The sequence below is a fragment of the Punica granatum genome, chromosome 8, assembly GCF_007655135.1.
Source record: "Punica granatum isolate Tunisia-2019 chromosome 8, ASM765513v2, whole genome shotgun sequence".
NCBI classification, from domain to species: domain Eukaryota; kingdom Viridiplantae; phylum Streptophyta; class Magnoliopsida; order Myrtales; family Lythraceae; genus Punica; species Punica granatum.
The window spans coordinates 22,454,566-22,481,197 of NC_045134.1; the positions used below are offsets into that span (position 1 = coordinate 22,454,566).

Below are 26,632 nucleotides of genomic sequence, written 5' to 3' on the forward strand. Positions count from 1 at the left end.
TTATCCATCCTTGAATTTGATGAGCTTTTCCCCGTTGGTTAGAGCAACGGGTCGACAAGCGCGAATTTAAAAAAAAAAAAAAGTGCGTACAAAGGTCTTATGAATGAATGTTTCTTCTGTTGCTTCAGTATTTGTTGCGTTCTAATGCAGAAACAAAAAGGAAAACCAGTGCAATCGGGGTAAGGAAGTTAGAAAAGAAAATTTTACTGGACTAGACTAATGAAAATCTATGGCAAATTTGATGTAAAAAGTTCAGTCGATCACAGCGGTTAAATTTGAGCCATAAATATGTATCAGAATTCAATTCCATGTCTGCAGTTTTATTCGACCTGTCAATACGTTCATATACTGGAAACACTTGGTGGATCAATCCTCAAATTTTCGTTGTTCTCTGTGGAATCAGCTCTGACACTATAAACAAACAACCGAGCAGAATCAATAGGGGATTGCAAAAGCTTCGGATCCATGTAAAGGACATCAGAGAACACAGCCAATCACCACGAGACCTTCACTCGGACTTCTGACTTAGATATGTCAGCAGAAGGGCGAGTCGTCCGTCACCCGATTCAGAATTTCTTGATGAAGTCGTAGATGTGGGCAGTAACCTCCTCTGGCTTCTCCTGGTTGATGAAGTGAGCCACTCCTTCCATCACAACCACTTCTTGCAAGAAGGGCACGTGCTTCTTTAGGCCGCCATTATGGATAAATTCCTTGGTACCAGGAGTATTATAGGTGATGTCGAGGTCCCCAACCATGAATTTGGCTGGCACTTTGATTTGTAAACCTGTAAATGGTGCTGTAAGCTCCCAGTTTCTGCAACATCGAAGGGGGGGAATAGTTAGTTTTGTCAGCTTAGACCGCAACACTATCGGTCCTCTTGGAATGGTTGAATGATAAGAAGCATGACTTCTGGGGTTCACTTGTATCAAATGGGCCAACAGTAACCTCATCAATTCAATCCCATAACCTTGACGAACAAGGTGATGTGTCATGTAAGAAAAAAACGTCGCAACAAGTTCGAATGCTCTTCCTCTTAAGGCAATTGCAAACATAGGATGCCCTCGTAGAAAAGACACGTTTCTAAGGAAGAATATATTCCTCATAGAAAAATGAACATAGGACTGGACTTCATAGCTTGCATAAAGGGCCAAGTGAGAGTTAAAAGGTTTAAGGAGAAAATGCAGTACGTACAGGTTCATAACTCGATAATAGTTCAATCCTCCAGTGAAGCCCTTCTCGCTAAATTTACTGGCATAATAATTTATGTCTTCCTCCGAGAGCCAAGAAGGCAAGTCCATCTGACGAGAGTTGGCCAGGCATGAAAATCCTTCTTTCGGAATTTGAGGAGGACGGGGATTACGAGACACTAGAAAAAACTTCATGATATTTGCAGTATCAGCACGTGCAAAATCTTCCTCAATTTCTCCAGGTGCCTACAAAGGAGTGTACCAACAGCACATGACAAAGAGTTCTGCTACAGTAGACTTTTGTGTCGGAATCATAAAAGAAGGAACCTTCAGAGAGATAAACAACAGGAATTATCCATGATCACAGATAAAAAAAACCAACAGCATATAGAAGTTATATGCAAGTCACGGACAGTTTCGTAAAACCAACCTAGCGTACAAATTATTAGACCGTTTTTGTCAACAATCCGATGAAACTGGAGGTTGAGTGATTGCTCTAAAGTAACCAGTGACAAATTTATCATTGTTATCTTTTTAAAACTCCTATAGCAGAGCTTGTAATAATTGGCAATGGATCAAATTCCTCAACTTAAGCAATACCCAAACGAAGAAGTTTCTGAAGCTTGCTCCAAAACCCATCGATTAAGCTCTCACTTCGGAGCTTTTTCAGGCAAAGTCCTTAAATGAATAATAACAAGCCTTTCTCCTGCTTAAAATGCTCCCTTCAATTTGCTTAAGCCTTTCTATAAATTAACACTAACACAGTAAACAGTTTATTGAAGGGTTAAAATAAATTAAGGATCATATTCATTATTCAGAATTCTTAAAACCATTTTGGACACACTAAGATTGTTTCAAGACCTCGCATTCGTGAGAAAGTGTGCTTGTACCCAGCGAAGCATTTAATTCAGAGCAAAGAAATAAAGAGTATAGGCCACAAAGTCATTATGGGTTGAGGCAGTTTGACACTTCCATTTTCAGATATACCAACAATAGCTGGCTACCAATGACGTACTGGATGATATTCTATGTAAGTTCAAATCAATTGAAACTAAACAGCGAAAAGAATCCAAACTATTTTGGTAATCTCGTCCAGAAATAGCCCTGACCTCAAAACAGGAAGCTGGCTGGAGCTAGAAATAATGACTAATCGGGCAATACTGATCGATTAGGCAGTGATAGGAAACTTTAACATTGATCTCGATTGATACCTGAAACCTGCAAATATAGTAGTCATCCCCAAGAATAGCCCTCAACCCATCGACAGGCTTCCGGTTCGGGTTCCTGGGATGGAACACAACGCTCATGTTGACCAAAGCCTTGATCCTATCAGGTCGAAACAGGCAAAAGTACCAAGCGATCGCGGCACCCCAGTCGTGCCCCACCAAGAAAACCTTCTCGATGCCCATCGAGTCGAGAAGCCCAACGAGGTCCCCAACGATGTGGAAGGCCGTGTAGGACTCGTGTGAGGGCGGTGCATCCGTGTCGCCGTAGCCCCGTAGGTCGGGAGCAATGGTTCTGTAGCCAAGGGCAGCGAGGGAGACCATCTGGTGGCGCCAGGTGTACCTGTGAAATTCATTCAACGGTGTCAAGTCCACATGTTTACGGAACAATAACGTGTCTTTCTGCATCAATTTCTACATTTCTGATCAAAATTTGCCCATCAAGTTATACATTTTTGCATAGTGAGATTCATCCGGAAGCAATCCAATTCTCATTTGCCGACCATAGATGGCCTTCATTTCTCATGAGAGGTTAGAGGGGAATTTGGTGACAGAGTGATCGAAGTCGAACTACGTGCACTTCATAATTGATTGTTTCCGGCCAAATTAAGCGGAATCAAGCTACGAGTTCTCGAAGTCGGAGAGAGTACCAGAGTTCGGGGAAGCCGTGGACGAAGAGGATGGAGTCGGGGCCGGAGCCGGCGGTGGCAACATGCATGTTTATGCCGTTTGTACGGACGGTCGTGTGCTGTATCTTCTCCATGGTCAAGCGCCCGAAGCTCGGTTTGGCTTGCAGGTACGGTCTCGCAAGGAAATGGCGGAGACGGAGAGGCTGCCGTCGGTCTCACAGTCGCAGCGGAGACTGGATGGGTGGAAGCAGCCGAAGTGGACTGAGAGGACAATGAAGAAGACGGACGAAGACAAAACGAGGAACAAATTCAAAGTATCAAAGTTCTATCCTTCCAGGAATCTCCCCTTATCTTAATTCTTAATTATGAATAAAATAAATAAATAAATAAATAAATAGATAAAAAAGGAGAATTTCGATTTCATCTCGAATACTCAGGGGCCGTTTGGATTCAGAGTTAAAGTTATTTTGATTTTAATTTTAATTTTGATTGTGGAAAAGTACAAATGAGATGTGATTATAAATTTAACTTGGGAAACGTGTGTTTTTGTTGTGTAGTGTGTTGAGTTAAAGTTAAAGTTAAAATTTTTAAATTGAAAAATATATATTTTTATTGTGTAGTGTGTTGAGTTAAAGTTAAAGTTAAAAGTTAAAATCAACGAACTCTGGATCCAACGTTGCATCAGGGTTTTCAACCCATGCACTTGTAGCCTCCGATTCCTCCGAATATCTCTGCTACAATAAATGCCATGCTTTTAATAATAATTACGTATGTACCATTTTTATTCAGCAAAAAAAAAATACATGTATCCCATTTGTATCTGCTTTCGCATGATTCAAAACGGAGGATTTAGCATCTATCCAGTTTAATAACAGTTGGAAAATCTTATTTACAGGGAATAAACACATATAACTTATAAATACTTATAGATAATAAAAAACAGCAGTTGAATAAGTAAAATCATAATAACAATAAATAAATACGTTCTCTAGATATATGAAACAAACAATATATTATAGAAAGACAGCACTTCTATAATATTTATAAATACTAATGAAAAGTTGAAATGTCAGGCAGAGATGTAAAAAAAAAAGCATAGTTAATAAAAAGACAATTGATAAAATGAATTTTGTGAAGTATTTATAGAGAATTTATATTGAGCTTGAAGAATATCACATAGTTACAACTTAAGATGCGGCTTAATCAGGAACTGGGAGTTATAGAATGGATTTGGGGTTCTCAAATCGAATACTCATATTATGCTCTTTCGCTTTTATATAGAAATACATATTTCACTGTACATGTATATCGTCAAATAAACCGGTTGTGATGGGGGGCTTATCGTTGAATTGATTCACTTGTTTTTAAGTATAACCAATGATTCCTTAAAGAAACTGAAGGAACTTAGAATTTTCATTAGCATTGTCCAAAGTTTTCGTGACCGTTGCTCGATAATTATGTGGCGTTTAACTCCATTCCATTCCAAATATTAGTGTATGTTTGTTTCAACTCAATTTTAAATATTGAAAATTAAGTGCTGAATTTTAGTGTTTATTGAAATAAGTGCTTATTCAAGTAAGTTGATTTTGTTTGGTGAAATAAGTGCTAAAATATTTTACATTATTACATCCTAATTACATAGTGCCCATAATATTTTTCTTCTTTCAACTTTTGCCCCAGATTAATTGTTTTTTTTAAATTTAAAAAAATAAAAAAGAAGAAAAGTCGAGAGAAGAAAAGGGGAAGGGGGTTGTGGCCCCCAAATTTCGACCACCACCATCCCAGACGAGGTTGTCAGTGACCTCACGTGCAGCCAACGACCTCGTCTGGGGCGGTGATGGCCTCGATCCCGGCCACTTCCGCCCCCGATCTCCCCATCTTTTACCCAGTTTTTCCCAAAATATAAAAATGGACTGATTTGAAATTTTCTCAAATGTTCACGGGCAATTCTGCAAATATAATAAAACTCCCTCAATTGAGCACGTTCAGTAGAAACATAAGCATAAATTTTTTACTTAACTTAATCAATTAAGTCAACTTCAATTTCATCTACAAAACAAGCTGAATTGAATTAAGTGTTGAAAAATTAATTTTAACACTTAATTTTTGTTATCAAACACACCCTTGATGTATATATTTAAATGGGGTTGTAATAATGGTTAGGAAAAAGCATGTGTGAAAATTTATTATTAAATAAAAGATAAAGATAAAAAAAATAATGATTTTGTTGTTGAATTGATGGAAGAATAAACTGAAGTTAGAGAATTTATTATTAAAAAATTAATTGTAACAATGATTAGGAAAAATATGTGAAATTTTATTAATAAATAGGAGGAAAATATAAAATAGTAATGATTATATTATTGAATTTGGAAAAATGGAGTGAAATGAAGTTGTAATTACGCCATTGAGTCTTCATCCCAAATGATCTACTAATATATTTTGTTCTCTAGACTTGATTAGACGGTATAATCGTAGCTTAGGTCAAGGTGCCGAAGGACCAACTTTTTCAAGTCCCAAGCCTGCCTCAATGTTCAAGGCTTGCCTGCTCAACTCGTGGTTCGGCCCAATCATCGTAAGCAACATGTTAACTGCATACACCTAGCCAATGTGGTAACACTACTATTAGCGGAAATTTCTCGGTCAGGTCACAAACCCTTCAGCCATTTTTAATTTTTTTTCTGGGCACGTAGTATTCCAATTCATTTATGCCGTATTCCAATTCACAAACTTTTCAGACAATCGATTACATGTGCATATTGTCGAGTGCATTTGCATACAAAGCGATATGATGCAATTTACAGTACGTATATGCAGTCGACTGTCTGAAGAGTATGTTTTTTGGAGTACGATATAAATAAGTTAGAGTACGACACGTTCAGAAATGAAATTGGTTATTTTCTCATTTTTTTTAAGATTTCTTTAATTTTTATATTTTTAATTATTAAAACAAATAAATATATAGATTTATGATAATGGTCATTACTTTCTCGATTTTTTGGATTATTTGGAAAAGCAAATTTTACATTTATTTTTAAAACATATATGGATATGGATTTCTAGGGCAATAGTTATTTTCTTGGGTTTTGAGCTTTTTTCATAAACGAATTTTTAATTTTCTTAAAAAACTTATAGAAATGGATTTTTTTTAATCTATAAGACGTGTTATATATTTGCTTTTCGAAAAGAAAATCAAATGATATTGTTTTATAGGTAAAGATATGATACACTGTGTATATTATATTTTGTAGGATACATTATAAATAGTGGACGTACCACAAATAAACCGTAAACGCTCTAACTTTGAAAAATATTACTACCACTATATTTCTCCAATATTTCGCACTCACACAATTTTATTTTAGATATATCTACAGTTAGATTTTTTGAGGTGAGTTCTTCAACTTTTTTATTTTTCTCACAAATAAATGTTTATAGAGTTTTGGGGTTCTTCAATTTTGTGAATGTGGTTTAAGTGTTAAATTTTGATAATATTGAAGATAAAAATTCATCTTGCCATGGTTGAAACTTTTCTTTTCAATTTTTTTTATACATAATCTTGGCAATGTTGAATTTTTTAAGACTTATATTGAGTTCTATTTTTTTTCTTATCTTATTCATGTAATTAAATTATCATTAGTCTTATATGTCTAATAATATGTTGTTATTGATTGTAAATTACTATTTTAAAAACTTATAGCGCATATTTTATAGGGTAAATTGCACCGGTGGTCCAAAATGTTTTAAAAATTTTTCATGATGGTCCAAAAAGTTTTTCTCGCTACATGATGGTACAAAATGTTTCAAAATTGTTTCATGATGATACAAACCGTCAATTGGCCCTGACGCCATTAAGATTTTGCTGACGTGGCGCGTCCTATGTGTCACTTTTGTTACGTGGAACCAATCATAATGCGCCACGTCATTTAAGACAAAATAAAATTTTAAAAAGTCCAAAAAAATACAAAAAAAGAGTAAAAATTTTGAAAAAAAATAAAAAATATTTTAAATATAAAAAAAATTTAATAAATAAAATTTTTTATGGGTTAAAAAGAATTTTAAATACTTTTTTTATTTTTAAAAATAATTTTAAATAATTTTAAAAAAATTTTTAATTTAATTGAAAATTCTTTTAAATTTCCTATTAAAATTATTTTAAATTTAATCTTAAATCTTTAAATTTCCTATTAAAATTATTTTAAATTTAATATTAAAATTCTTTTAAATTTCCTATTAAAATTCTTTTAAATTTCCTCTTAAAATTATTTTAAAAGTTAAATTAAAATTTGAATTAAAAGTTTCCCCTTATTTTAAAGTTTAAAATTTTAAAATTTTTAGAATTATTTAAAATTTTTCGGCCACGTCAGCGTCGGTTTGACGGCGTCAAGCTCGAATTAATATGACGTGTATTTCATTATATTACGAGGCATTTATGTTATTGTGTAGATTGCGCTAAAATATGATTTTACACAATAATGTCCTTGGAATAGTAGGTTCAATAGGCATCAAATGTGACTTGATTGTGAGATCCTATAATTACCGAACATTATTCCTAAATGTTCCTAGTCAAAGTATTATCGTTAATTAGGACAACGATAATACGGTTAGACTAGTGTGGGTGTTGATTGATGACCAAGTCTCACAGGTCATTGATATGGAGATATCAAGTCACACCACAGGTATACATTAAGAGTAATGTGTACTGGACTGATCCGCTATGAGATTGCTACATGGGTTGTTACGTGACTGTCATTAGCATATCTCAAAGTGACTATAGTGTAATAGTCCTTTGACTTGAGGTCACCATGAATTCCTACATGTAATGTCATATACTTTGATACTGTCAAACACCACCGTAACAGGCTGGTTATAAAGACAGTTATTGGGTATATCACAGAGCATGGAGAGGAATGTGAGTGACCAAGATAGGATTTGTCCTTCCTACGAAACAGGAGCGATATCTCACGACCACTTGGTAGTTAAGTCTAAAAGTGTATGCATACCCAAATGAGTCGATATACCGATATCGAACTCATTTGTTCTGATAGACTTACCTGGTAAACCAAGAAAGAGAGATATTGAGCTATACAAGGATGTCATCGACCATGCATTGGGCTCAATAGAGATATAGAGGACAATGGATTATATTACACGGTAATATAGGTCACAAGGTTCGTCGAGAAATTGACTTTCCAATTACTTGAGTAACAGTGATGCATTGTTAGATGTCGCTCACTGTTTGTAATATTGAAATAGAGATTTCGATATTACTGTCAACGTAATTGGGAACCTACAGGGTCACACACGACGACTAAATCGATGGGATATTTTGAAACAATAAAATCGTCTAATAGAGATTAGATGATTTATGGTGCGACTAATTAATCGAATATTTAATGAGATTAAATTTATCGATTAATTAGACTCGATTTATTATATTAAATTGACCAACCTGATGCACGATTAATACGGTGACACATTGGCCAATAGTTCAATGTCACCTAGACTTACACATGTCACTTGGAGCCTTGATTTTCCTTATCCCACATCGATCATGGGAAAAGAATTTGCCTCCCCATTTGCTTATAAAAGCAGTAGAAGGGGATGGATTCAAATAATGTGTAGTATGCTTATATATATATATATATGAGAGACAATGTATGCATATATAAGTGTACGCATATAATTGTAGGAAAAGTTAAAGTTGAATTGTTCAACTTTAATTAATCGTACTAGTTTAATAAATTTCGAGTGTCGCATCGGTGTTTCTTTCGAGTATTGGCCGCTAGCACCGCCGATCTCGAAAACTCGTCGACAAAATTGGTGTGGATACCAGTAGAGGCATCACGCGTGGAACGCTCGGTCGACAACTTTAAATATTCCAGGTACGCTTTTATTTACTCTTATTCTTCTAGTAGGTCTTGGAATTAGTTTCACGGGTAGGAAATTTTGAATTTCTGTTCTTTTTTTGCTTTCGTTGCGCCCGGTGAAACTAGCATTTTTAATATTAAAAGGATTGAAAAAACTAACGTTTGGCCGTATGACATAATTTGGCTTTCTATAATATAATTTGCCTAAATGAAGATCTGTTATGCTCTTACTGAAAAGAAAGGGAAAACTTTGAAATACTAAATTATGTAAAACGTACCCTTGAACCTTTATTTTTTTTGGATAAGCTCCTTGAACTTTATTTAAGATGCTTTTATCCTCCTCTAAACTTCAAGCAAAGGAAACATCTACACGTACCATCCAATATTTGACAAGATTAATGAATTTTCCTGTATTTCCTTTCTCTTTCTCGCCCTGAAATCTTAACCTAGAACCAACCGCCCATCTAATGATCCTGTCGTCGGCACGTCCGACTCCAGTTAGGCGAGTCGGGCGATGATCCACCTTTCCTCCTCCAATTGATCCTTTCTCCTCGTCCTTCTGTCCTCCGTCTCGCCCGTCTCCTTTGTTTCTCTTTCTTCATCATCGCAGCTCACACAGCTCCTGCCCTATCGCCTTGCTCTGCTCAATCCCCGCATCCGACCTCTCCCAGTACAAATTGGTCTCTCCCCATCCTTCCTTTGTGCTCATGCTTTTCCATTTCCCTTGTTGTTGTAGGTTCCCCACTCCACTCTCCCGTCCTCGGACGCCTCGCAGACCAGCATCGAAGTTGCTCAAGCCCTTGGCTTACCAAAACGACCCAAACGCTTATCGTTTTACAATCCCATAAGGTCACCTCCATCTCATTTCTAGTTAAAAAACTGTGGCCGCTCGGATGCTCACCGTTGATGATTTACCGACATAGTCCAGTGTCGTTCCCTTGTTCATTTTGGTGTCCTTCCTAGTAGCTTTACAGGGATGTTCCCGATCTATTGCGTTCGTGTTTGTGACTGGTTTCTCTTGGATTGCACTATGTCAGGTCTGGATTGCTCAAAGGCATGAAGGTGTGATCGGTTGGGCTTGTTAGTGAGTTTACTACTAAGGAGTGTTTTATTACTCTGTAGTTGGATGGCCGATGGTGTTGTCGGCAATGTTGTGGTGTTAGACCGATGGTTTATGGCTGGCCATTTGGTCAACAGTCTTGTTGGTAGTTTCCCTAGCCTTGTGGCCAACAATGTCGTTGGTATTTTGGATGACCCCATGGTCAGCAGTCCAATGTAAATTATGGTGATTTAATAAAATATTACCACTCGACCAAAAAAAAATGACAAACGTGCAATTGTCTAAGATCAATTTGGATTTGAGGTGCTGACTACAGAGAAAAAAAGAGACCGCGAGAGAGAGAGAAAGTGAGAGACCGCAATAAAGAAGAAAGAGAGATAGAGAGAGACCGTGACAAAGGAGAGAGAGATCTGGGGGTTGCTGCAAGCCACTACCCATCCTCACTAGGGACGGAGCCACATTCACTTTAGGAGGGCAAATGCCCATCCTAAATTTTTGTCTCACCCAACGTTTACGGCATCATCATGATGCTTACTATAAGCATCTTTCTCAGCTTGGGGGGCATCGTCAGGTGATGGCGCAAGAAGAGGTTGCTCTAAGACATATAGCTTCTTTTCTTGGGTGAGAACAATTCTCAAGTTTCGATACCAACCAGGAAATTATTCCCTGACAGTTTGTCCTTATCAAGGATGGATCGCAAACAGAAAATACTAGAAGTGCTCCCTGCCATGGTAACTACCACAAAAATATGCAAAATAAGTATTATGACACTACAATATTTAATGAGGACTTTATTAAATATTGCTCCCACTATTTATATCAAATCAATGACCCTGAACATTGATTCAGAGAATATCATTCTCATAGTAGTTCAAGATCCATATCTCACCAAGCTCTGAGTCAGCGAGGGCTGATTCACCCAAAACTGACTATTTAGGTAGGGAACTCACTTTCCCAATTGCATCACATGCAACTCTTGATTAGTTAGGTGAATAACTCCTTTATTCAAATCTATCTTGTAGATCGATGCCCACTACATGCCTCTGAACTCCTAATCCTATTAGGCTTGCTCAGTTAAGTCCGGCCCACTGGTAAACACCACGTCTTACTAGGATAGATGAGGGCATCCTGCGAGAGCAAGGTTTACACACTCATCGATCTTGGTCTTGACTAGCGTTACACGGTGGAAGGATAAGGACTTAATATTTTGAGGGATTTTATTAACATTTAATCGATCTCACCATACACTATTATGTAACAATTACATAATAGTCCACACGCATAACTATTATACTAACACAACTAGGACATTGTCCATGTCTAACAGTCATGCACCGCAAATATCAAACATAATCACACCAGTACCAAGCATAAAATCATATTTTATGCTATTATTTACTCGGATTCTAACTAGCTAGTTTCTGATACCAATTGCTAGTTCCACGGGGCGCAACGGAAGCGAAAAAGGAACATAAATTCAAAATTCCCTACCCGTGAAACTAATTCCAAGACCTACTAGAAGAATAAGAGTAAATAAAAGCGTACCTGGAATATTTAAAATTGTCGACCGAGCGTCCCACACGTGACGCCTCTACCGGTATCCACACCGACTTTGTCGACGAGTCTTCGAGATCGGCGATGCTAGCGGCCAACACTCGAAAGAAACACCGATGCGACACCCGAAATTTTCAGACTAATGGACCTAATTTGAATTGAACAATTCAACCCAAATATATATACTTTATATGCATACACATATATGCACGCACACATATATGTCTCAGCACATATAAATATATATGTGTGTTTTATATCTTTTTACTTTTCTACATCTCACAGCCATATATATCTACATATATATAAGCATATGAATGGTTAAAATTTTCTAATCCCACCGGTGTGGGATTTTGAAAAATTAGCTCTCCATGAGCCATGTGTATAGCTAAGTGTTATCATACAATTGGCCCATGTTTCTTTCTATAATTGGCTCCAAGTGGTTCCATAAAAAATAGCCACTTAGCACACCATTAAATCTAATAAATTGGGTATAATTAATCGGCAAATTTAATCTCATTAAATATCCGATTAATTGGTCGCATCTTAAATCATCTAATCTTTATTAGACAATTTTGTTGTTTCAAAATATCTCGTCAATTTAGTCGTAGTGTGTGACCCTTTAGGTTCTCAATTACGTTGACAGTAATATCGAAATCTCTATTTCAATATTACAAACAGTGAGCGGCATCTAGCAATGCATCACTGTTCCTCAAGTAATTGAAAAGTCAATTTCTCGACGAACCTCGTGACCTATATTACCGTGTAATATAATCTATTGTCCTCTATATCTCTATTGAGCCCAAGGCATGGTCGATGACATCCTTGTATGGCTCAATATCTCTCTTTCTTGGTTTACCGGGTAAGTCTATCAGAACAAATGAGTTCGATATCGCTATATCGACTCATTTGGGTATGCATACACTTTTAGACTTAACCACCAAGTGGCCATGAGATATCGCTCCCGTTTCGTAGGAGGGACAAATCCTATCTTGGTCACTCACATTCTTTTCCATGCTTTGTGGCATACCCAATAACTATCTTTATAACCAGCCTATTACGGTGGCGTTTGACAGTATCAAAATATACGAAATTACATGTAGGAATCCATGGTGACCTCAAGTCAAAGGACCATTACACTATAGTCACTTTGAGATATGCTAATGACAGTCACGTAACAACCCATGTAGCAATCTCATGGCGGATCAGTCCAATACACATTACTCTTAATGTATACATGTGGTGTGATTTGATATCTCCATATCCATGACCTGTGAGACTTGGTCATCAATTAACACCCACACTAGTCTAACCGTATTATCGTTGTCCTAATTAACGATAATACTTTGACTATGGACATTTAGGAATAATGTTTGGTAATTATAGGATCTCACAATCAAGTCACACTTGATGCCTATTGAACATACTATTCCAAGGACATTATTGTGTAAAATCATATTTAGCGCAATATACACAATAACAGAAATGCCTCGTTTTATAATGAAATAGATATCATATTACAGAACTGATTATAGATTGCCTCTAGGGCATACACCAATTCCCAACAATCTCCCACTTGCACTAGAGCCAATCTGGCATATGTCTTATGCCAATAGATCTAGTGTGAGCCTCGTGCTTGCGCTGCACAAGAGGTTTCGTAAGTGGATCTGCGAGATTCTCATCTGTTGGTATTCTGCATATCTTCACATCTCCTCTGTCGATGATCTCGCGAATGAGATGGAAGCGCCTGAGTATATGTTTGGATCGCTGGTGAGACCTGGGTTCCTTAGCTTGCGCAATGGCTCCATTGTTGTCACAATAGAGATCCACTGGGTCTACGATGCTAGGAACCACAGCAAGTTCTGTGACGAACTTCTTGATCCAAGCCGCCTCTTTTGCAGCGTTAGAGGCAGCAATATACTCGGCCTCTGTGGTAGAGTCGGCTACTGTCTCCTGTTTGGATCTCTTCCAACTCACAGCACCTTCATTCAAGCAGAACACATACCCTGACTGCGATCTACTGTCGTCCTTATCGGTCTGGAAGCTAGCATCGGTGTAACCTCTTACAACGAGCTCTTCTTCGCCTCCATATACCAAAAACATCTCCTTAGTCATTCGTAAGTACTTAAGGATGTTCTTTACTGCGATCCAGTGTCTCTCACCTGGATCTGATTGGTATCGACTCGTCATACTCAAAGCATACGAGACATCGAATCGAGTGCATAACATAGCATACATGATGGATCCAATAGCCGACGCATATGGAATCCTATTCATGCGGTCCCTCTCCTCTCGAGTAGAAGGACTCTGAGCCTTCGAAAGGCTTATGCCATGTAACATAGGCAGCGACCCTTTCTTAGAATCCTGCATGCTAAAGCGCCGAAGCACTTTATCTATGTATGCACTCTGACTTAAGCCAAGCAGTCTCCTGGATCTATCTCTATAAATCCTGATACCTAGCACGTAGGTAGCTTCGCCTAAGTCCTTCATAGAGAAACACCTTCCCAACCAAGTCTTCACAGACTGTAAGGAAGGAATGTCATTCCCGATCAGAAGTATGTCGTCTACATACAACACCAGGAAGATCACTACGCTCCCACTAACCTTCTTGTAAACACAGGGTTCATCTTCATTCTTGATGAAACCAAACTCTTTGATTGCATCATCAAAACGAAGATTCCAGCTCCTAGAAGCTTTCTTCAGCCCATAAATAGACCGTTGTAGCTTACAAACCTTTCCGGCACTATGTGGATCGACAAAACCCTCAGGTTGTGTCATATACACATCCTCGAGGAGCTTCCCGTTCAGGAAAGCAGTTTTGACATCCATTTGCCAGATCTCATAATCATAATAAGCTGCAATTGCAAGCAAGACCCTGATGGATTTAAGCATAACCACCGGAGAAAAGGTTTCGTCATAGTCAACACCATGAATTTGTCTAAAACCTTTTGCCACAAGTCGTCCCTTAAAGGTAATCACATTACCGTCCATGTCAGTCTTCTTCTTGAAGACCCACTTACACCCAATGGGTTTTGCCCCTTCAGGTGGATCAACCAAAGTCCATACTTGGTTAGTGTATATGGACTCCATCTCAGATCTCATGGCCTCCAGCCATTTCTCAGAGTCAGGGTCTATTACGGCTTCCGCATAGGTTGTAGGCTCATCATTATCTATGAGCAATACGTCATTGTCTTGAGTCACGAGAAATCCATATCTCTCGGGCTCATGACGTATCCTACTAGACCTACGAGGCTCCTGTGTCACCTGTGCAGAAGATTGTGCCACAACACCTTGTGGTACTTGTTTTGCAACATTACCCGTCGATTGGTCAATGTCATTTTGTGGTAGAACTTCCCCAAGTTCTAATTTCCTCCCACTAGTTCCTTTGGAGAGAAACTCTTTCTCAAGGAATACCGCAGTTCGAGCGACAAACACTTTGCTCTCGATGGGATTATAGAAATAGTATCCTCGAGTTTCCTTAGGATACCCCACAAAGTAACATTTGTCCGATTTAGGGCCAAGCTTATCCGAAGACAATCTCTTCACATAAGCTTCGCAACCCCATATCTTTAGAAAAGACATCTTGGGACGCTTCTCATACCACATCTCATATGGTGTCTTTTCAACTGATTTCGACGGAGCATTGTTTAATATGAGAGCAGTTGTCTGTAGAGCATATCCCTAGAAGGAGTCAGGTAAGTTTGCATGACTCATCAAAGATCGAACCATATCTAATAAAGTTCGATTCCTCCTCTCTGCTACACCATTCCACTGTGGTGTTCCAGGTGGAGTCAGTTGAGATAAAATCCCACACTGTTTAAGATAGTCAGCGAACTCATAGCTCAAATATTCACCTCCTCGATCTGATCGAAGAACTTTAATATTCTTACCCAACTGATTCTCCACTTCATTCTTAAATTCTTTGAACTTTTCAAAGGATTCAGATTTGTGTTTCATCAAATACACATATCCAAATCTACTGAAATCATCAGTAAATGTAATGAAGTAGAGATACCCACCTCTAGCAAGCTTGTTCACTGGTCCACATACATCGGTATGTATGAGAGCCAGATGATCAGTAGCTCGCTCACCTTTTCAGGTAAAAAGGGCCTTAGTCATTTTCCCCATTAAGCAAGGTTCGCATGTCTCGATCGATTCTAAATCAAACGAGTCCAGTAATCCATCCTTATGGAGTCTAGAGATGCGATTCTCGCTAATATGGCCTAAACGACAATGCCATAGGTAAGTCGGGTTCGAATCATTAGATTTGAGCCGTTTGGTTTCCACATTATAAATAGGCGTATCTAGATCAAGAATATACAGACCATTACTTAAATGTGCACTGCCATAATATACATCATTCATGTACATAGAACAACACTTGTTCTTGATAGTGAAACAAAATCCCTTCTTGTCCAAACAAGAAACAGATATTATGTTTCTACTAATAGCAGGTACATAATAACAGTCGTTAAGATCTAATACTAGCCTAGTAGGCAAAACTAGGTGATAAGTCCCTACAGTTAATGTAGCAACTCTTGCTCCATTTCCAACTCGTAGGTCCACCTCGCCCTTTGCTAACAATCTACTGTCCCTTAAGTCCTGCATATTTCCACAAATATGAGCACCACACCCGGTATCTAATGCCCAAGATGTAGAAGTAGTAGATACATTGATCTCTATAACATGGATACCTGAAGTGGAAGCCTCACTTCCCTTCTTCTTCTTCAACTCCTCTAAGTATACCTTACAATTCCGCTTCCAATGTCCAGTGTTGCCACAATGGAAGCAATAATCATCCTTCGCCACCTTGGCTTTAGGCTTCAACGCACCCAAGTCAAACTTGGATGCACCTTTAGCCTTCTTGCCTTTACTCTTGCCCTTGTCCTTTCTTTTGGTCCATTGGACCATTAGAACGGACATCCCCTTGCTGATATCATGCTCAGCTGTTCTCAACATGTTAAGCAGTTCAGGCAATGGTTTATTGTAGTCATTCATATTATAGCTCGTAATGAACTGATTATAACTGCTGGGCAGCGACTGTAGGACTAAATCTGTGGCCAACTCTTGACCCAGAGGAAATCCCAGTCGTCCTAGAGTCTCGACGTACCCAATCATCTTGAGTACATGAAGACCCACCGGGCTACCCTCAGTCAACCTTGCCTGAAAAAGTGCTTTAGAGATCTCGAATCTCTCATGTCGGGCCTGCTCTTGATAGAGCTGCCTGAGATGCACGATCATATCGTACGCCTTCATGTTCTCGTGTTGCTTCTGAAGCTCCGAGTTCATGGTGACTAACATGAGACATCCAACGTTTACGGCATCATCATGATGCTTACTATAAGCATCTTTCTCAGCTTGGGGGGCATCGTCAGGTGGTGGCGCAAGAAGAGGTTGCTCTAAGACATATAGCTTCTTTTCTTGGGTGAGAACAATTCTCAAGTTTCGATACCAACCAAGGAAATTATTCCCTGACAGTTTGTCCTTATCAAGGATGGATCGCAAACAGAAAATACTAGAAGTGCTCCCTGCCATGGTAACTACCACAAAAATATGCAAAATAAGTATTATGACACTACAATATTTAATGAGGACTTTATTAAATATTGCTCCCACTATTTATATCAAATCAATGACCCTGAACATTGATTCAGAGAATATCATTCTCATAGTAGTTCAAGATCCATATCTCACCAAGCTCTGAGTCAGCGAGGGCTGATTCACCCAAAACTGACTATTTAGGTAGGGAACTCACTTTCCCAATTGCATCACATGCAACTCTTGATTAGTTAGGTGAATAACTCCTTTATTCAAATCTATCTTGTAGATCGATGCCCAACTACATGCCTCTGAACTCCTAATCCTATTAGGCTTGCTCAGTTAAGTCCGGCCCACTGGTAAACACCACGTCTTACTAGGATAGATGAGGGCATCCTGCGAGAGCAAGGTTTACACACTCATCGATCTTGGTCTTGACTAGCGTTACACGGTGAAAGGATAAGGACTTAATATTTTGAGGGATTTTATTAACATTTAATCGATCTCACCATACACTATTATGTAACAATTACATAATAGTCCACACGCATAACTATTATACTAACACAACTAGGACATTGTCCATGTCTAACAGTCATGCACCGCAAATATCAAACATAATCACACCAGTACCAAGCATAAAATCATATTTTATGCTATTATTTACTCGGATTCTAACTAGCTAGTTTCTGATACCAATTGCTAGTTCCACGGGGCGCAACGGAAGCGAAAAAGGAACATAAATTCAAAATTCCCTACCCGTGAAACTAATTCCAAGACCTACTAGAAGAATAAGAGTAAATAAAAGCGTACCTGGAATATTTAAAATTGTCGACCGAGCGTCCCACACGTGACGCCTCTACCGGTATCCACACCGACTTTGTCGACGAGTCTTTGAGATCGGCGATGCTAGCGGCCAACACTCGAAAGAAACACCGATGCGACACCCGAAATTTTCAGACTAATGGACCTAATTTGAATTGAACAATTCAACCCAAATATATATACTTTATATGCATACACATATATGCACGCACACATATATGTCTCAGCACATATAAATATATATGTGTGTTTTATATCTTTTTACTTTTCTACATCTCACAGCCATATATATCTACATATATATAAGCATATGAATGGTTAAAATTTTCTAATCCCACCGGTGAGGGATTTTGAAAAATTAGCTCTCCATGAGCCATGTGTATAGCTAAGTGTTATCATACAATTGGCCCATGTTTCTTTCTATAATTGGCTCCAAGTGGTTCCATAAAAAATAGCCACTTAGCACACCATTAAATCTAATAAATTGGGTATAATTAATCGGCAAATTTAATCTCATTAAATATCCGATTAATTGGTCGCATCTTAAATCATCTAATTTTTATTAGACAATTTTGTTGTTTCAAAATATCTCGTCAATTTAGTCGTAGTGTGTGACCCTTTAGGTTCTCAATTACGTTGACAGTAATATCGAAATCTCTATTTCAATATTACAAACAGTGAGCGGCATCTAGCAATGCATCACTGTTCCTCAAGTAATTGAAAAGTCAATTTCTCGACGAACCTCGTGACCTATATTACCGTGTAATATAATCTATTGTCCTCTATATCTCTATTGAGCCCAAGGCATGGTCGATGACATCCTTGTATGGCTCAATATCTCTCTTTCTTGGTTTACCGGGTAAGTCTATCAGAACAAATGAGTTCGATATCGCTATATCGACTCATTTGGGTATGCATACACTTTTAGACTTAACCACCAAGTGGCCATGAGATATTGCTCCTGTTTCGTAGGAGGGACAAATCCTATCTTGGTCACTCACATTCTTTTCCATGCTTTGTGGCATACCCAATAACTATCTTTATAACCAGCCTGTTACGGTGGCGTTTGACAGTATCAAAATATACGACATTACATGTAGGAATCCATGGTGACCTCAAGTCAAAGGACCATTACACTATAGTCACTTTGAGATATGCTAATGACAGTCACGTAACAACCCATGTAGCAATCTCATGGCGGATCAGTCCAATACACATTACTCTTAATGTATACATGTGGTGTGATTTGATATCTCCATATCCATGACCTGTGAGACTTGGTCATCAATTAACACCGACACTAGTCTAACCGTATTATCGTTGTCCTAATTAACGATAATACTTTGACTATGGACATTTAGGAATAATGTTCGGTAATTATAGGATCTCACAATCAAGTCACACTTGATGCCTATTGAACATACTATTCCAAGGACATTATTGTGTAAAATCATATTTAGCGCAATCTACACAATAACAGAAATGCCTCGTTTTATAAAGAAATAGATATCATATTACAGAACTGATTATAGATTGCCTCTAGGGCATACACCAATTCCCACACTTTTTATTTTTATTCTTTCCCAATTTTTACATCCCCATACTATTGTTTTCTTTTTTCTTTTTCTGATTCTTAACTTTTTTCTTTACAAATAAATTATTTCTCCTTTTCTAATACAAGAAAACAATGGAAGGTACCAATTTTGGTATTAGACCTATTCACAATTTCATGTAATATGATCATTCTCATTTCTGTCTTGGCTCAAACGTATTTGCAATTTCAATATTTTTTCTTTCAGAAAAATAGTCTTTCAACTCAAAGTCTACCTATGTGAGATATCTAAAGCATATATCCTGAATTAAATGTGCACAAAATTTTATCATTGCATAACAAATGAGATATGATTATCACTTAATTATAACCATGTAGAATTTCTATAAGAATAAAGGATCATATAATCCTCTACATAATGAAAACGGGCCATATCTATATAATTTTACCACCTATTCCCACTTTCGGTTTTTCAATTTCGACCTAAAATACTTTTTATTTTAAAAAATTTCCATAATATTTTTATATTTTTATCTATATTCCATGATGAGATTTTCCTTTTTTCTTTACATTAATATACAATAAATGAAAGCGGGTACGTATGCACAATATTGTATCGCAGGGCCCAGCCTATTTAAATTTTCAAAAAATTTTGCAAACCATTTTCACCCGCGGAGACCAACCCTCCTCTTCTTCTTTTTTTGTTTTTTTAAATAAATTCTTTATTTAAGTATAAATAACCTATTTCAATTGGTCACCAATTCAGTCTCTTTTTTATTCTGTAACCTTAGAATTGTCCTAATTTATCAATGAAAAGCAAGATTAAGTGAGCCTATTGATTGAGATTAATCATTGCTTGGGCAATGACTTTGTCATGACTAAGAGATGCTTTTAATGAATTTCATATGTCTGTACTGTTAGTGCACATCAAAGCCACTACTGGCATATATTATTGTGATCGTGATTTTCTAAGTAGAAATATTACAAATTCAGAAATGTTAGCTTTTAAATCAAAGCCGGTCTTGGCAATGCTAGTAATTGGCCCAGGATCTGATCCTCAATGTTTAAATCTGTTTCTAAAGCTGGAAAAAGAGTTAATGAACCTTCCGCAGTATCGAAGCTCTGGAAAATATTAATTAAAATAATCTTTTACTGATTTACAAATCATTCACTACCAACTAGGAGTTCATAATCATTAACATAACTAATTTTATTATTAGTTTCTGTTATATTTTAAAATATGATAAACCAAATAATTAATTAAAAAATTTCGACCCGCGGCATCGCGTTCTTTGCACCCTAGTTCTTTAATGAAATGAAATGAAATCATAGGGAAGCAGTTGGAAATTCCCCTTCTTAATTTTATAATTTTATTAGGTCAAGTCCTAGTGGAAAGTTGGACAGAGGCAAAAAAAGATAGTATAAGCTTGAATTTTCTTAAATATATGCAACTTAAAATATATCGCAATTTATTACCCAAAAAAAATATATTGCAATTTCAAATTCCGACTATTGATTTTCTTTTGAGGGAAAAGAATTGAAGAAAAAGCAAAGAAAAGGCTCCCATTGGTTTTCTCCTGATCACTGATCAGAAGGCTCCCATTGGAACTTCAATCCGCTGAGGTAACTTAACAAATTGGTCCAAATGGTTCGAATATTAAAATTGGGCCTCACTCCATTAGTGGGCTTTGTTCTCTTTTGGGCCTTCTGGGCCTTATCGTTAATGCCACTTAACTAAATCTCCGGGATTGAAATTTGAGGTTTTCTTTTTTCACGATTAATGGTTAATCAAATGATATTATCTATTTGATTTGACACTTTCGATTTTCTTTCCCTGAAATATTTGACTCTTCATACCGAACAATTGGAAACAGATGGACTTCCCCTTTCTTTTAACTTTTTGCAAAATAAACAAAGTACTTTAGAGAATCTTCGTCCCCCTAAGGACAAAAGAGCACAATACCACCGATATATTATTATTCTTCACGTTCAGCCTTTATGCTTTTTCTCTTTTCCAATAATATGAAAGGCATTCGGAATTTGCCCGACTGATAAGTCCACCGAACATATAAATCCGATCTCACAAGTCACGCACATAGTATAATAGAAAGTATTTTTGTGACTCAAACTTGGGTCTTTAATTAGCAAGAGAATCGCGCCGTACTGGATTATCAGTATAAGGGTTTATTTAAAAAAAAAAAAAAAGTGGGGAATTCTCCGGGAATTGATTTTCATAGAAAGCATAGCCCGAAGAAATTCCCAAGTGCGCTATCCTCAGTTTTCCTCTGGTCCATGATCAATCGCGTCATCCTGCCTTCGTCACAAATGGTCTTCTGATATATATTCTTCTTGTTCCTTTCATTTGATTAGGAGATACGATCGCGGCTCGGATCAAGTCGAGGTCCAATCCAACTCGTTCAGATTCCAGGCCTGTCTCGATGGTTAGGTGTGGAATCTTTTGCCATACGAAAAGTCGAGACCTAAGTATAAGCTTATTCAAACTCACTTGATTATGAGTCGTGCCACTGACGATTCTCCAGCCCACCAGGCATAGGTTTTGGAAATGTATGGTCGGGTCAGTCAGGTCAGCATGGTGGCTCAGAGTCGTGATTATAAAAGGTCCAGTTTTGATCCTCTTGTTAGTAGCCGCTTTCGTAGAAACATCTATCAAGACCAATTTACAAAGCTGCTGGAACCTGTTATAGTACATGACTATTTACAGCAAATGAAGAAATACCGAGAACGATATTGTGCCTTGCCATTTATCTTGGTGCTAAACTTTTTGGTTTTTTTTTTTTTGTGAATCATGGTATCTGAAATCTCAATTGAGTTCGACTAATCCAGTCGAGCAGGTTCGGTCTATTGAAGGGTAAAACTCTCACAACATAAACTTTATGCATTCACAAGAACTAGAATTTGAGATATCATTTAAGCGGAACAAGCGCCAGCCTACTTGAACCAATTCACATTGGTTAAACTTATTGGTTTTTATTCCATGTGAATGACATTTTCGACTTATTTCCTAATAAGTGTTTTTTACTCGTGAGATCATACTATGGAGATGAGGAATATGATACATTATAAAAACCAGTCGTAAGGGAGGAGGGTTCTCATCTCATTTGAAACAAAAAAGAACGAGAAAAAATAATAAGAAGATCAATTTTGAACTTACATAAATGGAACATGTTATATATATATTTATATATATTTATTCGACCGATGTTATTTAAATGGAATTCGATTTTGTAACTATAATCCTTCATTTATAGAATGATTAAAAAGTCAAAATCGCCCCTTACAAGCACTCAATATTAGCTTAATATGACACAATTTAAATACAAGAGAGACAAGTTGAAAAATGATATCATCCATTTAATATTATTGTCCTATTTATCTTTTCTCCACGTGTCAATTTCTCTTATTTTGCTCTTTTTTTCCTCGATCTTCCAATCTCACATTCTATTACTTGTTTTTTTTTTCCAAATTTTGTCTCCGACTCTTTACATTTTCTTTTGATAGCCTTTAATTTTTTCCTTCCTCTTCAAAATCAATCTACCCATGAAGGTATAGTTGCTGGGCGGTGTGGCGGGGGCAGAATTTAGTATATTATATATAGATATAGATATTATATGAAATAGACGAGGATTGTCCCACTATGAAACAGATATTGTACTTATATTTATTATATAAAATAGTGGAAAATATATGTAGTTTGGATAGGAAAGAATATATAGCCAACTTGATATAGATGTGCTTACCACTTAAGAAACCAACTGTCCCCAAAAAAGGTCAAAAAACCAGTGGGAAGATATTTTTTGGTCCCATATGCAAATTGCCATTTGATCTGTTTATTTGTGTCTGCCTAATTAACAATTTTCAGCTAGTTGAAAGAGATTGGACCCAAAAAGTTGGACCAATTAGGATCCTTGAACTTAGCCATCCTCTCTTAGTGGCTTTTCCAAATGTAATGGGACTATCTTATCACGGGAAAATCATAGCGATGGACTCACTTGTTTTTTAATTGCTACATGAAAATTAAATGCCTAAGAAAAAGGTGTTGTTTTTGTTCAAAGATTTATAAAAAAAGGTACGTTTATCTTTTTAGTTATACGGGAGATATACAAACTTACGATAAGAAAATAAAAAGTTAAACAAAGAAGCACGTGTAGTTTAATTAATAAAAATCTAAATTAAAACTTTTCTCTTTTATTTTTAAAGGCGACTTATGACCTAATACAAAAAAGTAAAAAATTATTAAATAAAGACGTACGGATAGTTTTTCTAACAAAAATTAATTCTAGAACATGAATTTGTTTTTAGGCATGACTTTTAATATACAAGAAAAAACGGTCATCTTGCTTTTTCATTTTTGGGTAAAAGTCAATAGGCTATTGAGTTAGATGATTTATTGTTAAACTGATGTAACACTTGCTTGAGTATAATGCTTACTTATCAAATAGTAACTAGCAAGTCCTCATGATCATTATCAAGTCGACGTTTGAAAGAAATTAATCTTAATCAATCGACTGATGACACGTAAAATCTCATAGATAAGTTGAGTTTTTTTTTTAAAAAAATGAACCTATTAAGTCGTAAATTTTTTTTTTATTATGTCTTCTTTTTCGTCGGCCATGCGCAAGGATAGACGTCGGAATTTGGATTAAGGCGCCTAGGGAGGTAGATAGGAGTATAAAATTTTCACATTAAAAAGAAAATATATGTAAGTTTATCGAAAATTGAATAATAATTCGTAAATTTTTAATTGAATGTCAAAATTTGAGGAGGTCACCACTGCCCTTATCGTGCCCTTAGTCCATCCCTGGCCATGTGTCATTCTCCCATAAGATGTCCTAAATACCCCGTTGGAAGCTCTTACGAAAAGGTGGTTTTAGCAGCATCCTAAGTTTTCCCCTAAAAAAAAAAATTAAAACTAGTAGTTGACATTTTCACTTCTATTAGATTCTTAATTTCGTTTAAAGTAAAGAGGAAAGCTGATCATCGTAGGCAATAGCTACACCCTCCCTTAGCCGATGCATGGCCGGGACCATCCTCCTGGATAACATCATATAGATGAAACTAGAAAAACGAAAGATTAAGAAGCAAAAACAATGTATTCAACATTTTAATTTATCTTAAAATCTAAAGAAACGGATATATGGAGAGATATTAATAAGATAGTCATCTTTTAGTTTTAGCGTGGATCGCGGTACCATTATAAAATTACTCATCTTTACATAAATATGTTATTGCATCTATTGATATACAAGATTCAGATAAATGAGAATCTCTTAGTCTAGTTTTTTTCTCATATAGTATTATTTCATTTATAATAGTCATTATATATACCTTGATTAGGTTTAGAAGAAACTACTAATATTCTTATGGGCGTGCAATTTAAAAAGTCAACGGGAGATATTTTAAGGTGATAAGTTCTCCAATACGTTTGAGGGTTTGGAATATCTTGTAATTCAAATAAAAAATAAAATGAAAGAAAGAAAGTAAAAAAAAAAAAAAAAACAGAGATATGTGCATTTGGTACGAAAAGGAATCTCAAATTTTTAGGATTCTAGCTTTCCTAAAAATTCTCGAAATTCCAAATGCAGTGTTGTCTCGGGAAAAATTTGACTAGCATATATACATGGAAGGAGGTGCTGCGTTGATTGGCTAGTGAGACAAGTTATCTCTCTTTCATTGGGCATTCACTTTCTCCATCTTACTTAACGATCTGTGTCCTTTATTATTAGGTAATATTAGACTCTTTGTCTGAAATAATCTTGCTTTTGTAACTATTTCCCACAATAATCTTCCTGACAAATTATTTACCATATTAGTCTTATATAATCTTTCATTTGCTTCTGAAGTCCTTGAAAATTTTTCACTATTTTATGTTAACTCCCTCTCTGAAACCCATATAATAGAAAATTGAAAAAACATATATATGGGGAAAAAAAAAGAGATAAGGATAAAATTACAAGGGGAGAGGGCTGGTGGGGCCCATAAGATGAGGAATGTCGCTATTTGACTTGTAAATCATCCGGAATCAAAAAATACTTCAATTTGATTCGAGATTATAGATCCAATTGCTAAATAAAAATAAACTTGTTCGGTTTAATTGGATACAATTTTTATGATTCAAACAGTAAATGAAATCAATTTTAGTCGATATTAGTATTTTCGTTGTTTTGTTTTCAATTTTTTGAGTTGTTTCACTTATTTTATTTATTTTAGCATTTTTTCATTTTCAAAAAATCAATTTAAAGCGGTTTAGTTCAACAAATTGTGATTATTCAAATTGAGTACAACAAATCATTAATCACATTGCTTTTCAGTTAAAAATCACACTGAATTACAATCGTTTGAGGCTCAAATATTTTTTGTTAGATACGAATTAGCTATGAAATTTAGTTGGATATTTTTTATTTTCTTTGTACATTCCTCGGATTCCATACAGGAGCGACCACCACCACTCCTAATGGTATACATTTGAATAACCTTATTCTTGTAATTTACATGGCTGAATTTTTTCTCTTTTGAACTTATCCCTCGAAGCGAAATCGAACATTTCTTCTCAATTTGAGATGATTTTTCAAATATAAGGAAACCCACTAAATACTTATTAACTATTACTTATCTATTATGAATGTGGATAATTAACAATCAATAAAATTCCTTTTAAGTGGGAATTGGGTGGTCTGATAGAGGTCAATTTTATACTTTTATGCATTTTAATTGAATGTTATATATTCAAGTGAATATGTCCTACCAATATATATATATATATATATATATATATATATAGATACAAGAAAGGTTCATGGGTCTAAAATTTATGAAAATAAAAATTATAATAACTAATAAATGGACACAGATAGGTCTATCGAATATCAAATTTGGCACATCCACCCAACATTTTTTTAATTCTATGTATTTTTGAAATTTTCAATTTATAAATATTTGAATGGTAATGAACAAATTTTTATTTCTGCTGGATAGTAATGAAGATTTTAACATCATTATTACTAAAAGGGACATAAGATACCGAACAAAAATTATATGACCTTAAATTCAACAAAAAAAAATTATATGACCTAAACAATGGACGGATCCTCTAAGATACATTGTGTTATCATGTTTGTTCATTTCTCCCCTTCTTTAGCTCAATGCCATTGGAAAATTTTGCTAAATTAGGGTATG

The 26,632-nt window shown here is 36.2% G+C and overlaps 2 protein-coding genes across 23 annotated transcripts in view; both read right to left on the reverse strand.

The window, feature by feature from the left end:
- LOC116216014 (putative disease resistance protein RGA1) overlaps positions 1-26,632 on the reverse strand; it is a 250,966-nt gene that overhangs the window by 107,944 nt on the left and 116,390 nt on the right. The window lies entirely within an intron of this gene.
- LOC116216024 (epoxide hydrolase A-like) lies at positions 270-3,357 on the reverse strand. Its single transcript, XM_031551942.1, has 4 exons — positions 3,061-3,357; positions 2,399-2,753; positions 1,192-1,433; positions 270-813 (listed from the first exon to the last, which is right to left on the reverse strand). The coding sequence occupies exons 1-4, from the start codon at positions 3,171-3,173 to the stop codon at positions 567-569; spliced, it is 957 nt and encodes a 318-aa protein (XP_031407802.1). The 5' UTR covers positions 3,174-3,357; the 3' UTR covers positions 270-566.